This window comes from Echiichthys vipera, assembly GCF_963691815.1.
Source record: "Echiichthys vipera genome assembly, chromosome: 16".
NCBI lineage: Eukaryota > Metazoa > Chordata > Actinopteri > Perciformes > Trachinidae > Echiichthys > Echiichthys vipera.
In genome coordinates this window covers 9,605,185-9,627,349 of record NC_139841.1, presented here as the reverse complement: position 1 = coordinate 9,627,349, position 22,165 = coordinate 9,605,185, and the positions used below count along the sequence as shown (strand labels likewise).

Sequence of the window (22,165 nt, the reverse complement as noted above, 5' to 3'; positions counted from 1 at the left end):
GGCTTGATCAAGAGAAACATGCTCATACAAAAAACTGAATGTCACAAATAATATATTTCATGATGTGCACACGACTCTGTGTTTTCAACTACAGATTAGTCCTAACAGCACTCTCAAGGTTTGTCATTTTAACACTTCTGTAATGCCTCTTAACGCCTTTCATGTTATTAGGCATGCATTGTGAACACAAGATAGCTGGATGAGAGAATATTATAATATACTGTGTAAACATGAAGCATGGATCTGACGTAGAAATGTCACGTGACTGTGACTGGAGTATTATTATTTTATATTCATTTGCAATACATTAAAATAACGTCATAGGGACATCAGGTCATTTTCTTATAACCAATGTTGTGACTTTTTTAAACCTTTATTTAACAAAGAGAAAGTCTGGCCCAGACAACAACCTAAAAATATTACTCAACAAAAACAGCATGAGCCAGGTGTGATGAGGTAATCGAGATGAAACTTGAATTAACCAGTGGGACTTGTGCATTTTATTATCGTATTCTGGATTTTTGAATCATAAGTTGTGGAAAATCTTATTGAAGTGCTGCAGTTTTGAAATAAATGCCCTCAAAGTCATAGGAAAAGAGCCAAGTATATATCCTTCCTTTGTAGATCTACCTTCATCAACTTACCATGTTTCTCACAGTAAAGTTGGATTACCTTTGAAGAATATGTATCTGCATTAATTATGGTTTGTATTCCCATTATTAGTTGAGCCTCACAGACAATAGATGGCTGTGAGGTATAATTAAATCAGTGCTGCAGGCTGATCAATAAGACGCAGGAACACTCTCCTCTTATACACAGTGTTAATTCATGACTCTTATTGTAACAGACAAAATATCTCCTGCACAAATGGCCATGGGAAACACTGTAGTACTGAGTCCATGTCGACTCAGTTTCCATAACAACGTGGTGGGCAGCAAATGGCTTCGCTGCTACTACAGTATTTCCTCTCCCAGAGGGCTGTGAGGGCCGCTGTTCGTGGGTGTGTGGTCATCTCTGCAGGAGAGGCCGGCAGTCTGATGTGTGAATGTCTGAGGCGGATTCTGAAGGTGTAGCCATGCCCAATGGCTGAGACAGCACACTAAATGTCAATCCACAAAATAAAACGCCCCCCCTTTTGGGAGTAGAGGCGGGGGAGTGTTAGATCATTAGAGGGGAAAGTTGGCAGCGTGCCTGATAAACAGTTGGGAGAGGCAGAGAGGGAGTCTGGTCTCTGGACAGGAAGGGCACGGTCCTGGCATCCAGGAACAGATGTAGGACATGTAGTGGGATCAGCAGCATGAGTGAACTCTCTAATGGGCTGCTCCTCATGAAAACATAGTGGTTCTGTACAGCTATCTGAATGAAGCCCATTTAAAAGGGACATATTATGCTCACTTTCAAGATTGTACTCCTTGGAGTTTCTAAAACATGTTTACATGCTTTAATGTTAAAAAAAAACATATTCTTTTTCTCACACTGTCTGTCTTAATATACCTGTATCACCCTCTGTCTGAATCGCTCCATTTTAGCCCCTGTCTCTTTAAAACTTCCTGGATTTTGCAAGAACAGATCCAAACATGTAAGAAATTGAAGCTAGAAAGGTAAGAATACTTATTCCTTTTCCTCCCTGAACACAGCTGGATTAACCCTCTTAGGGGCCCTGAGGCTAAAGATAAGCTCTGTGTCCGCAGTAAGTTGTCTGCAACTGTTAATGCTGTTATATTGGTCAGATGTCTCTTGCAAAAATAGGTTTCCAGCCTCAATGGGACTATTTTCTTGATCAAATAAAACTTAAATTAAAAAGAAAATAAGGAAAATGACCACAAACCAAATGATACACAGAGAAACTGGGACTTTTGAAGCCCCTGGTTGTCTGAGGCTCTGGGGCAGCTGCCCACTTTAAACAGTGGATAATCCAGCCATGCCCCAGTCCAAATTATTTGACATGTATTACTGTCTTCAGGTGGTCAGTTGATCTACTGGATGGATTGCATGGATTGCCATCATGTCTTGTACAGACATTCAAGGTCCCAAGAGGATGACTCCTTTTTACTTTATTAATCCTTTAACTCTTCCTTTAGCACCATTATCAGGTTAACGTTTGAATTTGTCCAAAGTCATACTTTGGTTTGATTTATGACCAAAATACATGCAACACTAATAACACTGTCATCAGCCAATCTGATGTACTTTACGTTTAGTGCTAATTCAATAGTGGCATGCTAACATGCTAAACATGTGAACTGGTCAGATTGTTAACATTACCAGCAAAACATTAGCATGTTAGCATTGGGCTTTTTCAAATTGGAGTAGGAGTAGGTACTCTCCCAGCACAAGAGATAAGACTACAATCATTAATCAAACGCAGCACAAGCATCTGCTACTTTTGACCAATAGCTAACTAGCCAGCCGCTAAATTAGTAAAAGTTAACAACTTAATGCTTCATCCACAAACTCACATGTTGCAGCGTAGAAAGCACATCGCTGTCGCCAGATGAGTGACAACTTTGTTCAGAATTAGCAAGCTAGCATTAGCGAGCCAATCGTCCGCTTGTTAGCTAGCTAGCCTGCTAATTCCACCATACTTTGATGTTCAATCGTTGCAGAAAATGAGCCAAACAGCGGGCTGGTTGCCAGCAGCAGCACTGGGTCTGTTATTTTGCTCTCCACCACTGGGAGACTAGCCTACTTCACTGTGAGGAGAGCAAATGGCAGCTAGCTAGCTAACTGGCCCGCTCCAGAGATGGATAGTAGTCTCCCAGCAACGGGAAGTGAGGCAAAGGAAGGGTAAGCTTATGACACTTCAGTGGTCCTATTCCCAGTGCTACAGCAAACAGAAAAAAAAGCCCTTAATTGTAGTTTTCGGGGTGCACAGTATGTTAGCATGTTGTTGTTAGCATATAACTAAAAGCCCCGCTTCTTAAGGACTTCACAGAGCTGCTGGCATGGCTGCAGACTCTTACCCTCTCCCAATGCTGTTGTTTCTCCATGTAGCCTGAACAAATAACTTCTTTTCTTAATAGGAAGTCAAATAATTTAATTTTGTGTGAATTAGCAACAACACTGCTATGTCACCGGCTGACTGCTTTAGGGTGAATGAAGTGATTTGAGTGGGACTTTAACCCCTAACATTTCTTCCTTGTAGAAGTGAGTGGAAGTAAGTGAGAAAAGAAAACCTGAATGCGAACAAGAAAAATAATTTCTGTAATGCTCTTTATGTCACTGACGCATTATATATATATTTTATATTTATAAATGAATTACTAGAAATCGCCTTTTCGATATTTTATGGATCCATGTGTCTACAATCTGTGTTCACTGTTAGATAATTTGACTTTATAAATAAAGCATGAACACAGCTGATGTTTCACACTTAGAACAGCCGTCTTGATAAGCACACACAACCAAAGACGCTGATCTGGCACGTGAGCACTCTGGATTATTTCTAATTATTGATGGGCTGTCAGGATTGTGATTCTAGTGTGCCTTCTTTATCTGTCAGTGGGAGCTGCTGCAGTGTAGTGGAGATGAGGAGGAAAGTCTCTTCAACTGAGGGATGGAGACTGAGCTGGCCACCACCCTGTAACCCATGGTAACGCCATCAGCTGCAGTGGGAGGAGCTACGTGTCTCACTGTGTCTGGATTGGCTGTGAACAGGTGTTCTGAGGTTCCATATAGGGAAGATAGAAGAGGAGTGGTGGAGGTATTGTTGAGGAGGAAGCAGGGCTCAGGGGATTGGTATAATTTATCAGTGACATTATTTCAGAGCTTTATCTGTCTTTCTTTGTTTTGTTTTTGTAGTTGGATTACGTGGACTTCTGACATCTATATCTATTGTCATAATTAGCCTAAGTGAAATGTCCACTTGGCACATTTATAAATTAAACCTGAATCTTAATCAAGTAAACATAAATTGGGGTTTTCACATTTTCACGTTTTATTTTATTCATTTAGACCCAGTGTTCCCCCCCGGCGGTCACAAGATTAATCTGAGGGGTTGTCTAATAGGTTCATTTAGATATTATTGGGTGTTACGGAAATTGTTCCCAACTACAACTTATTTAGATAAAACCTGAAGAGAGTTTTGCTGACGCAGCTATGAGCTACAGCAGTGGTTCCTAACATGGGGGGTCGGGTCCCCTTCATGGAATCACAAGATAAATCCCCCTGGGTCAAGAGTTAACAGCTTTGGAAAGCAGAAGAAATATAGTTATGCAACAAAAAAAGCACGTTTTTATTGTAATCAGTCATTTTACCCATGAGTTACTGGGTAACCACATCTGAGATGATAAAAAAAAATCACTCTTTGTTTGAAGAGACCACCTCAGAGCCCAAATGTGTACATCTGATGATGGGTCACAATATGACTAGCATTATTTTCAGGGGTCACAAGAGAAAAAGGCAGGAAAACATTGATTAATATTGTATATTTGACTCAATGCTTCACCAAGTCAGCCTCTGGAGCTGTTTTTATAAAGTTTAGCTTCAGTTTAGTTCAGCCTCTTTGCACAACTAAAACGTAGAATTCAAAATATTGACAGGAAAAGTTTGACATTGTGGGAAATATCTTGCTTTCTTGTTGAGGGTTGGATGAGAAGACAGATACCACTCGTGTCTGTATGGTGAATATGTAGCAAGATAGTTTCAGTCAGAACTGACAGCACAAGTGAACAAAATGCTGTTGCTTAATTGAATAAATACATTGGACTAGTTTAATGAGTAAAATCCAATTAAAATCAATTCAGTGAGTGAGAAAGTGATAGATGGGCATAGTTTCCCTTTAAGACCCTATTTCCAAAATGAATGTTATTCTTATGGTGTATGGGGACAGTCTCTGTTTCAGAACTGACTGAACATTAGAACAAAAGAAACCAAACAAACTGCTACATTCATAGTCTATAGAGCAGCTCCAGACTTTATGACTAACTAACTCTATCGTTTATGGTCTTGAAAGAGAGAGAGAGAGAGAGAGAGAAAGAGAGAAAGAGAGAGAGAGCAGCTCATGTTCATAAATATTGATTAAACTTTCCTCGGCCGTGGAAATAACAAATTTGAATTCTTCATTTAAGTGGTGTTTAACCATTGTGGAAGCAGAGGGGGTGGTCCCATCCTTCAGCTGGGAGGATCAGTGGTTGACAGGAAAGCCTGCAAAAAAATCCCAGTGAAGCCATTGAATAATAACTGAGAGGTGAAGCCCTGTTTGGTGAATTATGCTTATAGCTTTATTTATAAGAGGATAGTAGCAGCTTACCTGGGTAGATGTTCTTCATATGGCTGCACTAAAGTCAGTTTCTAGAGAAAAGAAGGGTGCATACTTTGCATTATTGTGTGAGAAATATAAAAAAACACCTTAAACGCATAGGATGAAGGATGCTAGGATGATACTATCGTGCCTGACGCAAAGTAACATCCACAATAGGCATGTGACAGAATCATCTTCATGTTTCAATTCAGCTTTATGTTATATTCAGGAAATAAAAATCAAATAATCTTTTTAACTACATTTGAATACCTCAATGTCTGTTGTCTGTTGTAGCAAATAGAGCAAAATAGTGCGTATATACAGTATATATGTATATATGTATATATCTATATAGTTTATTTAATTAGCTGGCTAAAGGATGCTGGTAATGTGTTTATAGATATTGCAGAAAGATTAAACCACTGATAATGAGTAACTGTATTGGGAAAGAATACCAGTACGCATATGTGTGTGTGTGTGTTCATTTTTTATTTAATTTCTATTATGTATTTTTTTCTTAATCTGTCAAAATGGAAAACTCAATAAACACATTGTTCAAAAAAACAAACAAACATAAGAGCAAAACAAAGTTCTGCCACTGGAGTGCACTGCTTCCCCTGTCAGCTGTACAGCAGCTTTACTGTTGTCTTCAGAAAGAGGGAGGGAGGGAGGGAGGGGTCATAGGGGGAGAAACACAGACCCTGTGTGGCCTCATTGAGCAGCTTCACATAGTTAAAAGTCAGTGCTGACATGATGTCTTTCCACTCTGGTTTCAAGCAGCTAAAACATCCAGGTCAAGGTTAAAAGTTTAATTTGGTGAGGAACAACTTGACACCTCTAGAAGCGTTAAATTGGACTGGACATGCTTTTAACAAACATGTGTTACAGAGAGGGACTGAGAACACGTACACACGGAGAGGTTCAAATCAAAAGACGGTCCCCAAACTCAACATCAAGTGCTGTTCCCTGGACAACTTGGCCTTTTGTAAGAGCGATCAAAATACATCATTTGCCAGCAGCTCTGCATTTTCTTAACTCATCTCAGCTGCTTTTTATCCCAGATTGACCCGAGTATCTATATTCTCTTAGTGTCAGGCTGAGCTCATATGAATTTCCAGCGACTTAGGAAATGTCTTGTGATTTCCTGAGAAGCCCAATGCCTCAGGCTATGTGAGGCAACTCACTGCACAAAGCTTCTACTGCTGTGGACGTGAATCAACGGGTGGATCCTGTGGCAGCTGCTGGGCGACAGGATGTGTAACCAAGAAGGAAAAACACTTAATTCAAGAGGTCTTTAGACAATGACACTTAAAATAAATATATTAATATGTAAACGAGGCTTGTAAGTTTCATATTTTACCTCTTAACTTAAATGTGCCATATTTGAAAACATGTTTTTTTTATTATAAAGCAGGTCGAGCTGCTATATAAATACTGAGAGTATCAAATTGTGGCAGACACAGAAATGCCGACCAATCAGAGCAGACTTTTTCAGGAGGGGGTCTTAAAGAGACCGGTGTTTCAGACAGGCATATTGAGACAGAAGGAATGAGAAAAATAGTGTTTTTTTAACCTCAAAGCATAAAACCTGTTCTGGTAGAAACCCAAGTATTCATTCATTCATTCATTCAAATTCAACCGCTTATCCCGGGGTCGGGGTCGCGGGGGGTGCTGGAGCCGATCCCAGCTGACATTGGGCGTGAGGTGGGATACACCCTGGACAGGACGCCAGTCTATCGCAGGGCACATAGAGACGAACAGAGACAGACAACCATTCACACCTACGGGCAATTTTAGAGTCATCAATTAACCAATTGATGCAAACTCCACACAGAAAGGCCTAGGCTGGGATGCGAACCTGGAAATGGAGTCGTTATGGAATCATAAATGTCATTTCCAGTTTCTGTCCTTTTTTTAAGGACGTCTGATAGAAGTTAAGTTTGAGATTTGGTTGCTTCTAGCAGTTTAGTCAATCTTTTGACCTACTTCTCAAATAAAAGAAGCATTTTCAGGACACGGATCACTTTGGGCTCTCCTAACTTGAAGGCATCTTACCATAGACAACTGAAAAAGGACGATAAATAATAATCCTTTACAGTTTTACAAACCCAGTGATTTAGCAGCATGGTTCCCAATTACTTACTAATCATATCAAGAGGCACACTCAGACAGCTTCATTCAGGTAATCTTTAATGACAAAATGTTTATCAATTCTTCCAATCAAGTGGGATAAAGAAAATCAAAGCAAATGCATCATTACAATAACTACTGTTAGACCGTCGCAGTCTGAGGAAGTCTTTCCACATCTTTCTTTTCCTAATCACCCCTCAATCAACAATAGGAGTTCTACTTTGCCACTAACTCCCACTCTGTGCGTTCACAATCCTTCTGCAACACCAGGGGAAACACTTTAAAGCAGACAAAACAAAACAAAAATGAAGAGCAACTTTAAATAGAGCTCAAACACAGACACGTTTGTCGCACAATACAACAGTACCTCTGTGGCTGGAACGGAGACAACACCCCGGTCAGTTGATGAGTGGGTCATAAGAGGTAAAAGAAAAAGATAACACGTCCTAAATCGTGCTGATGGGTCAAATAGTGTTTGCGGCTAAATTATTTCAAAAGGGAGGCAAATTGGGCTTTTACTTTAAGTTGCCGTCGATACAAAGAGTTGTGTTTTTCTGATACGTCACACCTATGCCTTCAAGATGAGCGCCAAACTCAGAACTTTATTATTGTTGTGACCAACATTGATTTTAAAAATTGTCAGAGCTAATGGGAGCTTTTTTGTCTACCCTTTTCTTGATCTGCGAAATGTGACGAAGAAATGCAATAATTAAATGTTTTCTATGGAAAAGGCAACAAACTTAAACTCAATGTGTCATCCTAGAAGTTGAAACCTTTACATCTGTCAAAGAATAAATGAAGTACCAGATCTGCAGATCTAGTTATTATTCAGTTCTAGTTGGGATGAGTTTGCTCCAAAACACTCATGTATGTCATGCAGAAATAAAGAATAACTTCTTAAGATCTGAACATCTATATCAAATATTACTTGACCCAGGATCTGGCTATGGAAGGTCAACTTGGGATAAAACTGACCACAGTCCAACAAGTGAAGCAAATGTCTGATATCAATCTCTTCTATCCTACTGTGGCCCTTACTGAACATGCAAGCCAAGTCTCTGTATTTATACATAAAGTAGAGTCTTGTTAGGTAAAAATGAACCTCCCTTTAGTTGAGTACACGTTTCTGCACCTCTGCAGTGTCATTGTGACTAAACAAAGCAAGGATTGCCTTTTGTCTGACAAAACCCAGGATTCAGTTCCCTTCATCTGCAGCCTGAGGAAGTAGTTCAGTGGACATTTTTTGGCAAATATGTTGGAGTGTTAAAGAACCGGACTGGACTTCTTCACAAGATAGTGGCGTTAAAAACAATTCTCCTGACCCAATAAATATCTTTAAAGTAAAATTTAATTATTTCAAGTTTAATATTTGACTTATCGCTCATGAAATACTTAATTTTTAAATAAAATAACTCAGACATCCTCAAACTAAAACTGAAAGGAGCAGTGTTCAGGATTGAATGGCATCCAGCAGTCAGGCTGCAGACTGTATCCAACTGAATAACCCCCCCCCCCCCCCCCCCTCAACCTTTCCAAGTGTGTAGGACAACCTACGGTGGCCTTCAGGTAACGTAAAAACGGTCTCTCTAGAGCCAGTATTACAGCTTCTACTACTGTACAAACATGGCGGGCTCCATAAGCTCCCTATGGAGATTTGAGGGTCTCATTCTAAGATAACGAAAACATGACTTTTAGTTTCAGGTGATTATTCACTAATGAAAACAAAATTCCTGCCAACAGATCCCCCAAAATCCTAAACACCGCTTTTTTCAAATGCCAAAAAAATATAAAACAACTGCCCCAGTAGCATGTCAGAACAAGCCCAATCTGCCGTAAAAAAAAAAAAAGTGGGAACTGAGCATTCGGTACCAAACCAGCTTGATGATATGTTGGAGACAAACCAGGAAGCTCCCTTGAAGCACAATGTGAACATTTCAGGACCGTAAGGCGCAATAACCCGAGACCCTGACCATAAAATACTGTTAATGTGAACACTGAGAGGGACACACGCTGCCTGTCTGCACAACACACTTCTACACCCTGAATGCAGAATAGGTTTTAACTTCTAGTTCCTATCACAGAAAAAGTGAAATACATAAATCTCTCTCGACTGGCAGACAGAGCCAGAGACTTCCCCAGTGCAATTCATGAGCGCTTATGGTTTAGGATGGCCACTATGGTAACGCCTTTCATCATTACACCTTCTCAACCACCACTGTTGTAAAATAAATTTAAAAAAAAGATATTGCCTAAATAAAATGAATAAAATGGCTACTTTAGAAAAGGCATGATCGTATTCTCAGTTGGCTTAGGCGACTCTGAATTTGGTCGAACCCATTCGAAATCGAGTGTTGATCTACTCGTGTAGGTGGCACAATCTGTGGTCCGTTCTTAAACTGGACAGTCCTCCCTTGTTGTCACATGATCAAGGGGTAGTGTGTAGTAAAAGAGTTTGGTTTGATGCTGCGACCCTCCCTGAAAACCCACCCCTTATAAACACCGAATCCAATCACTGGCGAAAGGGAAATAAGAGGCCTTATTCATTCTATGAAAAGCTTACACAAATGAGTGAAGGATATAAGGCAGAAGAGGGGTGGGGGGGTATCTACAGACAGTCAGAGAACAGCCGATCAAGAAATAAAGGTCGGAGAAAGAAGGCAGAGGGGGAGGGAAAGGTAGATGCATTTCTCCTGAGAACATGACATATCTCAGGGACGAGGAGGGGAAGCGGGGGCAGGCGGGACAGACAGAGGAGAGATGGTCGTCCTTCTCACGACGAAAACTTTCTCCAACAACTCGTGGCCACTTCTCAGGCACTTTTCTTCTGTTTCGGGCTCAGAAAGAGCTGGCGGGTGGCGTGGTCAGCCTCTTTCCAATGTAGACTCTGTCGAAACGAAGGTACACAGACAAGGAGCAGGTTACATATCAACATCTGTGCATTTTGACTAGCCATTTTCCCCCCGCTTCAAACCGGACCAATCAACACCCTAACTCACTACATCGTTTTATTGCTGTGATTGGTTGTAGGTCTGTCTAATTGCATCCAAAGGCTTTTTGGTTTGCATAATGTCGCCTGGAAATTGAAAAATGAACATCGAGGTTCCAGACTAATACACATTTGCAAATAACAGGTTTGAATAGACCTAGCATTAATTGCTTCATTGGAATAATTGCTGGTACAGAGCAATCATTAATGTTACTAGTTTCACCTGTGTTTTCCCTGCAATGGAAAAGTCACTATATTTAAGTTTCTATAAAATCGGCAAAAGAAAATGCAAATGAATGTGCGTTTCCATTCACTACTGTTGGTGAATATTAGACGTTAGGGGCATCGAGATAAACAGCTGGTGCCGCTGGTTGTCCAGTCAGGTTCACTGAACCTTTGCAGGAGAAGGCGCAATGGCATGACATTATTCAAAAAGCTCCGTTCAGATGTCAAACGAACGTAAACAGTGGAAAACGTGATGGAAATATGAGATTTATGTTGGTTATATGGTTGATCTGAAGTTGAAGACAAAAGAAAATACCTGTAGAGTTTTAAACGGAGCACAAATGGGTGTGCAATGCCAGGTTGCTCTTTCTTTGAAAAGTCCAGGATACTTTCATTATGTTTTATGATGTAACATTTTTTCCATGAATAGTTTTTCGATAAATCCAGGAGTACAGCAATATAAGTAAAACATTACTGATTTGGAATTAAGAAATCCCTGTATTCTACCAGAGGTGGCAGGGGTTACTCAATTAACGCACTGCTGTCACCTCCCTGTCGCCATGTGCCTTCTACGTAGCTTCCTGATATCACAAAACTAACTAAACACGAAACTAAAGGACAGAATTATCTAAAAAAAGTGATCAGAGTGATTCTTCAAGCACCTCAATGCTAAAAAATATGGGGAAACTATGTATTGACGGGCTATGACGGAATATCAGAGTTTGTTTTACAGAGGGGACGTGACCAGAGTTTTACCAGAGGTATTTTTTATGGACCGTTTTACAGAAGGTGAAAATCCCTGAATTTTTTACTGAAATTCTCTGGAATAATTACTGACATGGCACATTCGGACAGGACTAAAACCTCTCCGATACTGTCCGAATAGGGCTTTGATAAAAACAGAAAAACTGAGCAATTTAACTCAGTAACTCAAAATCTCATATATGAAGAGGATAATGAAAGGTTCAAATAAACATAAATACCACTAATACAACTATTATCCCTTCTTCTCATAAACAACAGTTAAAGTTCCATGGGAGCACCAGTGACTTATCGTGTAACTGTATAAACGCCAAGATGGCCAGCAGATGTTGTGAAATGACAAGTTTGTTAATTACACTCATTGCATGCTGCCTGCTGTCTGAGGTATCATTGCTGACATTATTACAGGATTATTAACAACATGTGTTATTGTGAGCAGAAAGTGCTCCTGGGAGAGTCAGAGCTCTCTATGAGACAGCAGGTGTGCAGGCTCTCAGTCAGCTGCTGCTCTCAGTTTGTCACACAAATGCAGACGGAGGGAGGACACGGCTCACTTGTATCTGCAGCTGTACACCTCCCCCTAGTGGGGGTTATGCACAACTGAAAATGTTATTAAAAAAATAAAACATTACTGATCCAACACAACTGCTGTCAGGCGTCATGTTGATGGGACAGGTGGTCTGTGGTGTTTTTTTCCCTTACCCCAGGCCCAGAGCCAGGATGTGTGATAATAGCAGCGAGGGGATGAAGACTTTGAGGAAGTCAGCGGAGAAGATCCCTCCTTTCTTCATGGCCCCGGTCTTCCTCATGCTGAGTGTTACTGAGCGCCGGGGGTGGCGGAAATGAAACTCCCTGCAAAAACCACAGCCATTTTAGACACAGACTTAGAGATTCACTTTTCTCTGCCACCAGTTATGGAACATATCTTACAGTGTCCTGGCTGTGCGTCTCCTCTGCCATTGTTATGTGGCAGGTGCATAAATTGTTTTAAAATCTATTCATGGGAAATGCTTGCCTCATATTAATTTTAAATTTAAATAACAACAACAAACTAGAAGGGCACAGCCCTCTGCCAAGGCAATGCATCTGGCAATATTAAGATATCTCGCAATGTTAACAAAAGCATAACATTTCATTTGTGTATCTGCCCCTTGTTTTGGATCTACAACAAAATGAAATGGGCTCTTGCTCGGCCCATACTACACCCTTCCACCAAAATACATGGTAATCAGGCCAGTAGTTTTTCCATAACTCTGCTGACAGACAGACAAACATACCGAACCGAAAACATAACCTTGCTGGCGAAGGTAAGAGAAGTAATCTATCTAAAATGAATAACCATATGAGCTGTTTTGCTTTTCACAGGCACATTCAAATGAGCAGAAACAGTCAATCAACAGGTAATAAGATTGTGCATCAGTGAAATTCGTAGCTCTGATGAATTACAGAAAGGTTAAGGGATGAAAATCAGAGATAGTCTACACATGACAAAAGATGAAGAGCTTCTCTCAGATATTTGAGAACAAAGGCTCAACTTTGTGTTTCAATTAACCTTCAAGTCTTCAAAAGTTTCATTCACAGCTTTGTGTTTTCAACCAACTTTATTGCCGTAATGACTAACCACTTGCTATGGGCAAACAAGCAGCTGTGTGTGGTCAGTTGCCATGGAAACATCACACTAGTGTTTACCGAGTTGAGACTTACTTGGGGGGAATGTTTTCCGGTCGACTAGACCAGTCAGCGACCCAGTCTGCGTCCTTCATCAGGATGTCCATGTCCCTCTCCTTGTCCAAGACGTCCTCTTCTGACTAAAGACACACAACGCACACATATGTCACTGAGCAACCTCGGCCTTCAGGCTTTATCTGCATGATGACTATTCAAGACAAACAAGACATGTTCCGTGTATTTATGCATGTCACGGACACAGAGACTCGTTCTCAAGTCTGTACAGGTTTTTTGGGGTTTTCAAAGTGCCCTGACAGAGATCAAAAGAGAAGAAGAGTGAAATTAATGGTGACAACACATGCTGTGTAAAAGAAATCCACAGCGGGCGCGGCAGCCATCTCCATGGAAACTAAAGGCAGACAGCAGTTGTCATTCCCATGTGTGCACACACGCACACACCACTTCAGTGGTTTGGGTTGCCATGACAACAGGCTGATGGAGAACCTGAGAGGCGCACAAGCTCTTACTAGGCTGTCTCTTCTGCCGCTCACGTCCACGTCGAAGATGATCTGTCCGTCATCCTGGGGACTGTGGGGCCGTGGAGGACTGTGGGCAGAGTCAGAGACAACCAATCAGAGAATTCAGTTATCAACCTGGAATATTCTCAGATGTGAATTGATGAGATTTTAATCGAGCAGGTAATCGACATCTTGTGACACCACAAACATGTTGGGCGAGCATCACAAATCACTGCACAAAGGAAATGGACTCTTTGTTTGTGTGTTATTTGTTCTGCCCCAAAAAGCATCATTAGGTCCCTTCACAGGAACAGTAAGAATTCAAGCTATTATTAATATTATTAAGTTACTCACCATTTAACACATTGAATTCAGAGTTAACGGGTCAAAAGAAGAGCATTTATGTTCTAAAAGGGTTTCAAGATGTAAGAAACCAAGACTGCAAAAAGCAAAAAAAATGTAAACAACATTTTTTAATAACTATTGTTTTTACTTATTAATACTTCTGGCTTCCCTTGTAACGAGGACCAGTCCTTTGATCAAGTCACTTCAATTGGGCTTTATTGGCGAAGACAACAAAAGTTAACATATGTTAGCATTGTATTCGATGGACATAAAATGAATCAACTATTATGGTGATAAAATAATTAAGCAAATTATCTTAATTTAAAAGTAAAAAAACTGAAGTTGGTAAGTCTTTGAAAAATTAAATGAAACCATGTGTGTTGTGAGGTCACAGTGACATTGAATTCTGTCTTCCAAAATCTAAACACTTCATCCATGAGTCCAAGTGGACATTTGTGGCAAATTTGAAGAAATTCCCTCAAGGCGTTCCCAAGATATCACACTGAGACAACCCGAAAACATGATGGCTCAGCTGTTGTCGGTGCAGAGGTACAGAAATAGTCATTACTAACTAACAGCTCTACTATTGGCACTGCTTGACATGTATTCATGCTTACACATCTCATCCTGAGCTGATGGTATTCTGCCAGTAAGTAGGGACGATGCCATTCTGTTTCTTTGGCAGAAGCAATGCCTGCAGGTTGAGACATTATTGTTCAAGAGCTTACCTAAAGATATAAGGAAGAAGTTAATGAAAATTGAATGTTGCTGTTAGCCAATGTAGCAATTGTATATTTCCATGACTTTAATTCAGTGGCGGCTGCTGGTCTTTTTAAGGAGGGGAAGCTCATTTTCCCGGCCTACATCATAAATGTGTTTGAATATTTATATGTAAATTCTATCCTTCATTCCTTTTCAAGAAAATGATCTGTGACCTTGTCGTACTAACTAGGCGTCTTTTCCAGGGACTTGACCAGTGTCCTCTCAGTGGCAGCAGAGCTAGGCTGCTTAAACGGCCTTGGCCCAGCTGGAGCTGCTGAGCCAGGCTACTGTGAAGTGTGACCGCCTGTGAGTGATGGTGACAGGGGTAGAAGCTTCGCAGCTGCCGCTGCTCATTGGGGAAAGAAACCGCAGAGTGACAGAACAGAGTCGCCAAACACAACGTTAGTCGTTTTTAACAAAAGACAAAGTCTCTGAGGATCGGTAAAGTCTTCGGATCAGTTCAGAACAACGGAATGAAAAGCTGGGAAAATGCTCCACTGGATGTCAATTGTTCAAGATCACTGATTTGCTCATTCAGCTGTCAATCAAAAAAGGATTCCGCCTCAGACAGCTCATCCAATCATCATGCAGAAGACGAGGGTCCGGGCCAGCCCACTGTCCCACAGACCCCCAGAGACACTGGCCGTCCGATGGTCGGGACAAAGCCCAGCATTTATCCAATGAGCGTCTAGTTTGGCTACAGTGGAACAACCTGCTCTACGCTTCCCCACTGAAGTCAGTAGAAGCTGAGCATCCGACTGTGTAAAGCGCTGTGGTGCTGAGGGGATAAATGAGAAGGAAGTTTCGCCGGTTAGCTGTGATAAGGAGCTGATTCTGAACAAAAGATGAAGGCTTTCTAGCGCGTATTTAGTCAATGAAATGTACACATAGCAGTACATATTTCAACACTTTTTTGGGGGGGTGAAATTTTAGGGGAAGCTGAGCTTCCCTTGCAGTCTTACAGAAATCACCACTGCTGTAATTACGGTAATTTAGTCAACTTGATTTCTTAATTCATATTTTGGATTTAGCGTTGCTGCTTTTCATTTAGTTGTAAATTGTAAAAAAAAAAAAATAAAATAAAAAAACAACATGAAAATAAGATGTAATATGGCACCAGGTCTGCTTTGTTATACTAACCCACATGTATAAGACATGGCAGTCCTTTCGCATTGTACATTTTCCTTTATTCTTACAGTTTTATGTCTTCATGCACATTTGAGTGTTTATTTAAAGATTCAGAGCAGGAAAGCTTGATGTTAACACCTCTACTTGGACAACACAGAATGTTTTCAGACCTTTGACCTCTGAGATGAAGTGTGTCTCTTGGCAGGACAAGTAAAGAAAATGTTTTCCTAATCAAATCTGTGTAATATGACACCTGGGTTGTTCTAAAAGTTTTAAGACTGTGTTGCGTCAATGTTTGTGTTCCAGCTTATTTCAGAGCTGCTTGTTGATTCAGTGTTCCTGCGTTTCTCAAAAGCTCAAAACATCCTCAGGTGACTAACTGGCAGCTGACTGCGCGGCTCTCTGATAAGCTCTGCTCTATCGCAGCCTTTCAGGATTACGCGCAAGCACAGTGATGTGGCTGGGAGTTCAAGGGTCAGGTTTTCTTCTTTTATGTGCTCAATAACACAGGAGGCCGTTGTGAACGACGTAATTTTATTTTCAGAAGCCGGCTCAACTCCTGAACAGCTGTCAAGTCAGAGTCAAAGCTGACTCAACATGTTGACATTGTAACTATGAGAGACAAGCCACTCCTGATTTTTGGGATGATTTCAGCTCCCCACTGGAACACTAAGGAAAGTTGAGGGGATTTAGATGCAAAGTGACCGATATTAAAGGCCTCTCGTGAAAGAGTTTCACTTTGCTGAGTGAACTTTTGTTGGTGGTTAGCAGATGAATAGCTATCTGGGCATCAGACATTACATACCCCATAAAGCAGCTCAACTGTTCACGCACGCCATGATATTTGCACATCCATCCTATTGTGTTACTGTACGGAGCTAGGCTTCAGTCAACTGTCAGAGCTGTAACATTAATATGCTTCTGTTCAGTGCTTTTGTATAGTAAACGGCACCACTGTATGATTCTGAATAAGTACAAGTTGCTCAGCTATGACAGCTTTATCAAGTTTTCTTTCATCAAATTGATTTTTAAAATGTGTGAACAATCTCACCCCAGCTGCACTTGTCACATGTGACAAAAACAAATACCAACAGAGTGGCAAATAGGGGATCACAGCAGGGTGGCACAGCACTAAAATACTTCGGTCAGTCATCCTTTTTACTAAGAGGTATACACTTTTTGCAATGCCCTACCAACTGAAAATAAAAATTGATATGAAAATAATTAATGAAAAAGGTCAAACACTGAAACAAAACCGTACATGCAATGACTGATATCTGATTATGCACGCACACATACAGATAGAGTAACAGATAAAACATAAACACACACACCTGTCAGCTAATATCATTCACATACACTGCAAGAGGAAATAAACTAGGACTGTTTATGTTTACATCTTTGTAAAGGTCTAGACAGCACGGCAGTGATTTAGTGACCTTCTGAGGGAGGCTGCTCTACGCTGAGAAGTCAAGAGGAACATGAGACAGTAACCCACTTCCTCACGTGCTTTAAATCTTTCACAACTATGAACACAGATTTCTGTGAACCCAAGAACTCATGACTTTCTTTGAATTTTTCAGTCACGATGGAAATTCCTGTGCCACTGACTGCATTTAATGTTAAGAAAATAAGGAATACACAGCCTTTTTTAAAATAGGTTCCAGAATTAAAGAAAGACTAGTTTGCTATCTGTACATGGTTTTTAAATTTTTAAATAAACATACCTACTGTTATTCATGCAGTCTAGTTATTTCAATAGCATTTGCATTCTTTTTTTCATAACAGGTACAACTACAAGAAGGTTACAATTAGAAGAAGGCTGAGGTTGCAGTACAGCACCACTGGAGCTACTTCCACCACATCGTTTGCTGTTTGTTTTTTTACGTTCAACTTATACATACATGATTTTCACATGCAGAGTGCTGTACAATTCACTTCCTGTTTATATCTGCACGCAAATGCCCAGTGTAGACAAATGGTCATGTCAGAGGCAGATACGTCTGGCCCCTCTCCTATACGGACAGATTTCCAGCTGCTTGACATTGTATGGACCAATCCCAACTGTGTATCTTATGTGGGACGGGTTTAAGACGAGGACTGCCAGTGTCCAACCTCCAGTCTGTAGGACTTGTTCAATATTATCGTACTGTGTTGCCTATTTCTTGCATAGCTGGCTATGTATTATTTTTTGACATGTCTGAAATAAATTCATAAAATCAATTCAGTACTCCCCCAGACCTTTAAACTTTGATGTGCAAAATTGGTGGAATTCTCCTTTAACCCTACCTGTCGCAGGAGGAGTTGCTGCGGCTTGACTCGTGCTGGGCGTCCAGCAGGATCTTCTCCATGTCTCCGTTGTGGATGGAGGACGAGGATGGAACATGCTCCAGCCCCCCCACCATGGCCTCCTCTTCCTCCACTTGAGGGAGGGGCAGCAGGCCTGGGGCCGGGCCGCCTGGGGAGGACACCTGGGCTGATCCAGTGGTGCCTCTGTTCATCTCCAATTCTACCCAGGACCCTGTGGAAAGAAACAGACAAACATACACCTTATACTCACTCACCTCAGCCAGTGATGCAAATGTTCAATGTTTTTTGACAAAACAACAAAAACAACTACTTGTTAAAAAAAGATTGGTTTAAACCATTTTTCGCACAGTTTTTGTGTCCTCACAAGTGCACTCAAACGTTTTATTTCCTGCTGCAAGAAAACCCTGACTTTTTTTTCCATTAATCTTAACAATCCAAAAACAAACCAATTAATTCCTGGGTCTGTTCCTTTTTCATCAACCACAAACTAAATGAGCTGTAAATACAGAACGGCATCTGGGATAAAACAGCAAATGTCATGCAAAAAATAAAGGATTTGTTGTTTTTGTTGTGGTACAGAACTATTATTAGATGATATTGAGGTCAAACGTAAGGTACTGATACAAACTTTAAAATATTTGGCATGGCATCCAAATATTCTACAAAGTAGTGCTTCAACTGAGTTTATGTAAAAGAGCTAGACCACATGAGTGCTTCAAATATTAGCTACCATAAAGGCTGCATTGCTGTTCAAAGAGTTTCTCCGGATACAAGTGTCAGGAACAATTATAAGACAGAGCCAGGGGTAAAGTCATGTCAATAAACAAATGAGCCAATATCCTGCTGAGAGCAAGACGTGATACAGCCCAGGGAACAGGCTATTTGCTTACATTGGTCACTAAAAGTGTGCAAATCTTTTTCATTTTGGTGCATATTTACCACCTTTTTGGCAACAGTCCTAGAATAATAACTCTACAGCGGCCATCTATTTGTTTGTTTGGTACTAGAGTTATGCCTCCAATACTGCCTAAAATGATGATTTTGTTTTTTTGAGTAGTGACAGTATGGTCTTTTCTTAATTTCCACAGCGTGATACATTTCTGACATATTGTCTGAACTATCAGTGAGAGGAAAGAAAGTGAAATTTGGAGCCTTGAAATACTTTGTCACAACAGGTGTTTGACTTGTCATAACAGGGTGAGCACAGGTGTAACGTGATTAAAGGTGGCCTAGTGAGCCATGATGCACAATATGGACAACTGACACACCTAGAGCGATTTTCTATACGTTTAATTGCACCTTCACCTTTTCCTGTTATGACATGACAGAATATCTACCTGTTGTCAGCACTCCCTCTAAGTGTGGCAAAAAGGCATTCTGACTTAAAAGCCAAAGAAAAATCAAAGGGATGAGAAAGGGAGGAAAGATGTGAAAATGATCTTCTGGTCCCGAGCTTGGGAGAAACAAAAAGACGGACAGCCTGAGCCTGTCAGTCAGAGGAGTAAAAAAGTAAAGCCCTATTTACTATCGTGTGATGAAAGGGCAGTGCATGCTTTGCATATGTGCTGTGGTGTCTTGTAGACCTTGAGTGTGATATATAATGCTCTCCCTGTTTATACGTGAGCTCAGCTGTGGGTATGAACTGGCAGCTGAGGGGGCACAGCATGTCAGAGGTGGGTACAACTAAAGGGGGGGGGCAGGTTAGCAGGGGGGATTTAAAGAATGTGGGGGGGGGGGGTAAATCCTCAGTATCATGCCGCTTTTAAAAGACTTTCCTTCTGTCCTGACTCATGGCACTAACACTGCAAGTAAACACCATGTTCTCTGGGGACTGAATTTCACAGTTCAGGCATCGGGCCAGTTGTACCCACTACCCAAATGACGCACCCCTCCCCCCCTTAAAACTGGCCTCGACTCAGCACTTGCACTCATCCCGCGGATTACACACAGCGGATCGTGAGCCAAGCTGCTGGCGACAGCCCATTGTCTCTGCTCCGTTGACTAAAACCACACCGTCATGGCGCTGGAGCTTCCGAACATTCTGGCCACAGAGCGGTTAACAGCTGCCGGGTGGGTTCAGAGGAAGCAGACAGATATGACTTTTTTGATCTACTGATTCTGAGGATCAAACAGGAGGGAGGAGAGTCCACAGCAGTCTCTTGCCTGAAGATCTCAGCTATTAGATAAAAAAAAGACGAGAGAGGTGTGAGAGCTCCAGGAAATGCCAAAAATAAGTCTCAGATAACAGAGCACACTCCTGGCCTTTAGATCGGACCAGTGCAAGGTCTTATTATCCCTAAAGCTGTGTCTCAGAATGTACTGTTACAGTCTAATATGTCCTGATGGATGAAAGCCACCAATTACATCTGCTGTGAATGTTATACTTAAGTTATTCTGGCGTAGTCAGATACAAATATGACCACTACATTCATCTGCCAAATGTGAGGGTTAGTCAATCAAAAATAGTGTTGAGTTAATGTTGTGGTAGCAAGGGATTATTATGGGGCCCCAAACAAAACAAAATATGTCTAACACTTCCTTTTTCTTCTTCTTTTTTCTGTTATTGGCATAAGAGACAGATATAGTTGTTGTGCAAAAAGGTGGACTGTTCGAAGATATACACCAGGAATACCAAACTTGAACATCATAACAAAACACTTGTTGCTTTCCATCTCTTAAGAGGGGGAAGATATAGCACCAATATGTTGTTTAATGTGTAATTACAGTCGTGAACCAAAGTATAATATTATAACCATCAACCAGACAAATGCTGGAAAAGTGCTTGGTCCACAGTAACTTTCCAAACTTACTCAGGTGTCTCAAAATAAGAAAAGTGGCTGGAAAGTTTGATTCCTACCTTTGAACGGACCAGCCTCCTTTTTCCAACAATGCATGTGCTGTACCACTTTCCCTACCTTAGCTTCCTCACGTCCAGAACGTCTGTCCCCCTGTCACTGTGGCCATAAATAGCATGCCAGGCCAAGGCCCTCTCCATAGCGTGGTACAACTTAAACCATGGCAGCTCTCAAACAACTAAGCCCCTGAGTTAGTGCAGCAGGATAATAAACATGCCTTTGTTTACGTCTCTATGGCTTATGCAAGTAGAGGAGAGGTCTTGTATGTAGCTTGTCCCATTTCATATCCCAACAACTGCATATTCAGGAGGTGATACATTTCCACACACGTGAAATGATGCAGTGAACGCACTGTGGGGAAAATGCTGTTTGCTAAATGATGATCTAGTAAGCAATTTATACAGAAAATCTTACTTTTAAAAGGGTATTTTAATGATGGAGTAAACGATAGATGTGCTACCTACGCCGGTTTCTGTAATTTCTAAATCTATCACTGACTACTTGTGGCTAAATGTAAATTTCTCAGCCCCCATTTTTTGGCCATTTATGATTTCTTCCATCTCGCCTTGTTGACAAAGCTTAAACCCACCTCCAACGCTGCGCGTGAATCGCCGATTGGCTGACTTGCCTGTCAATCAAGTCTTTTGAAACGCCATTGGTTCCACCACTGTCAATAAACACACGGAACATAGCGTCCTCACGCCCCTCACTTCAACGTAGCTCACGGTGGAAAAACAGATAAACGGGTAGAATAAACTATCTTTAACGAGTAAAAAAACTCAATAAAATGCATTATAAACACACAACCATGTACCCGGACATGTTCCTCGGAGATAAAGCCCACTGACAGGCTGTTACAGTCCAGCACTTTGATAACGTTTAGCTCACCGTTCAGCCCGGAGTCTCCGTTGTTGTCTGTAGAAGTGTTAGCAGCGTCGGACATCGTGGTGCCTGGTGACAAGGGAGTGTTGCATAAAAGGCTCAAGTCAGTGCAAAAACGTGCACTACCTTATCTTCACACATTCAGACGTGGATAATAGGCCTACAGCTGACCAGATTGGCCTTTCTACCGTTTTCAGAGAGCGGCTGGCTAAGCTACAGCACCGCTGCAGTTTGTTTTCCGCCCGTTAGCTGGTCTCGAAGCAGCCGCGAGCCACTCAGACCTTCTCGGAGCTGGGTGATGACGTCAGACTGTCCCGTTAATAACAAAAGAGGGAGTGTAATTACATAATTA

At 41.2% G+C, this 22,165-nt stretch overlaps 1 protein-coding gene across 1 annotated transcript; it reads right to left on the bottom strand.

Moving 5' to 3' along the window:
* Positions 1-7,355: 7,355 nt before the first annotated feature.
* Positions 7,356-22,079, bottom strand: bnip3lb (BCL2 interacting protein 3 like b). Its single transcript, XM_083929311.1, has 6 exons — positions 21,820-22,079; positions 18,056-18,287; positions 13,541-13,619; positions 13,050-13,153; positions 12,048-12,197; positions 7,356-10,256 (listed from the first exon to the last, which is right to left on the bottom strand). The coding sequence occupies exons 1-6, from the start codon at positions 21,872-21,874 to the stop codon at positions 10,208-10,210; spliced, it is 669 nt and encodes a 222-aa protein (XP_083785437.1). The 5' UTR covers positions 21,875-22,079; the 3' UTR covers positions 7,356-10,207.
* Positions 22,080-22,165: the final 86 nt, after the last annotated feature.

What these genes read in the sequence shown, in the direction of transcription:
- bnip3lb (XM_083929311.1), bottom strand. Translation starts at nt 21,874, where the DNA reads ATGTCCGACGCTGCTAACACTTCTACAGACAACAACGGAGACTCCGGG. An exon ending in CGGAGACTCCGGGCTGAACG is followed by an intron (nt 18,288 to 21,819) that starts GTGAGCTAAACG and finishes TTCTTTCCACAG; the next exon opens with GGTCCTGGGTAGAATTGGAG. An exon ending in ATCCTGGCTCTGGGCCTGGG is followed by an intron (nt 10,257 to 12,047) that starts GTAAGGGAAAAA and finishes TCGTTTCGACAG; the next exon opens with AGTCTACATTGGAAAGAGGC.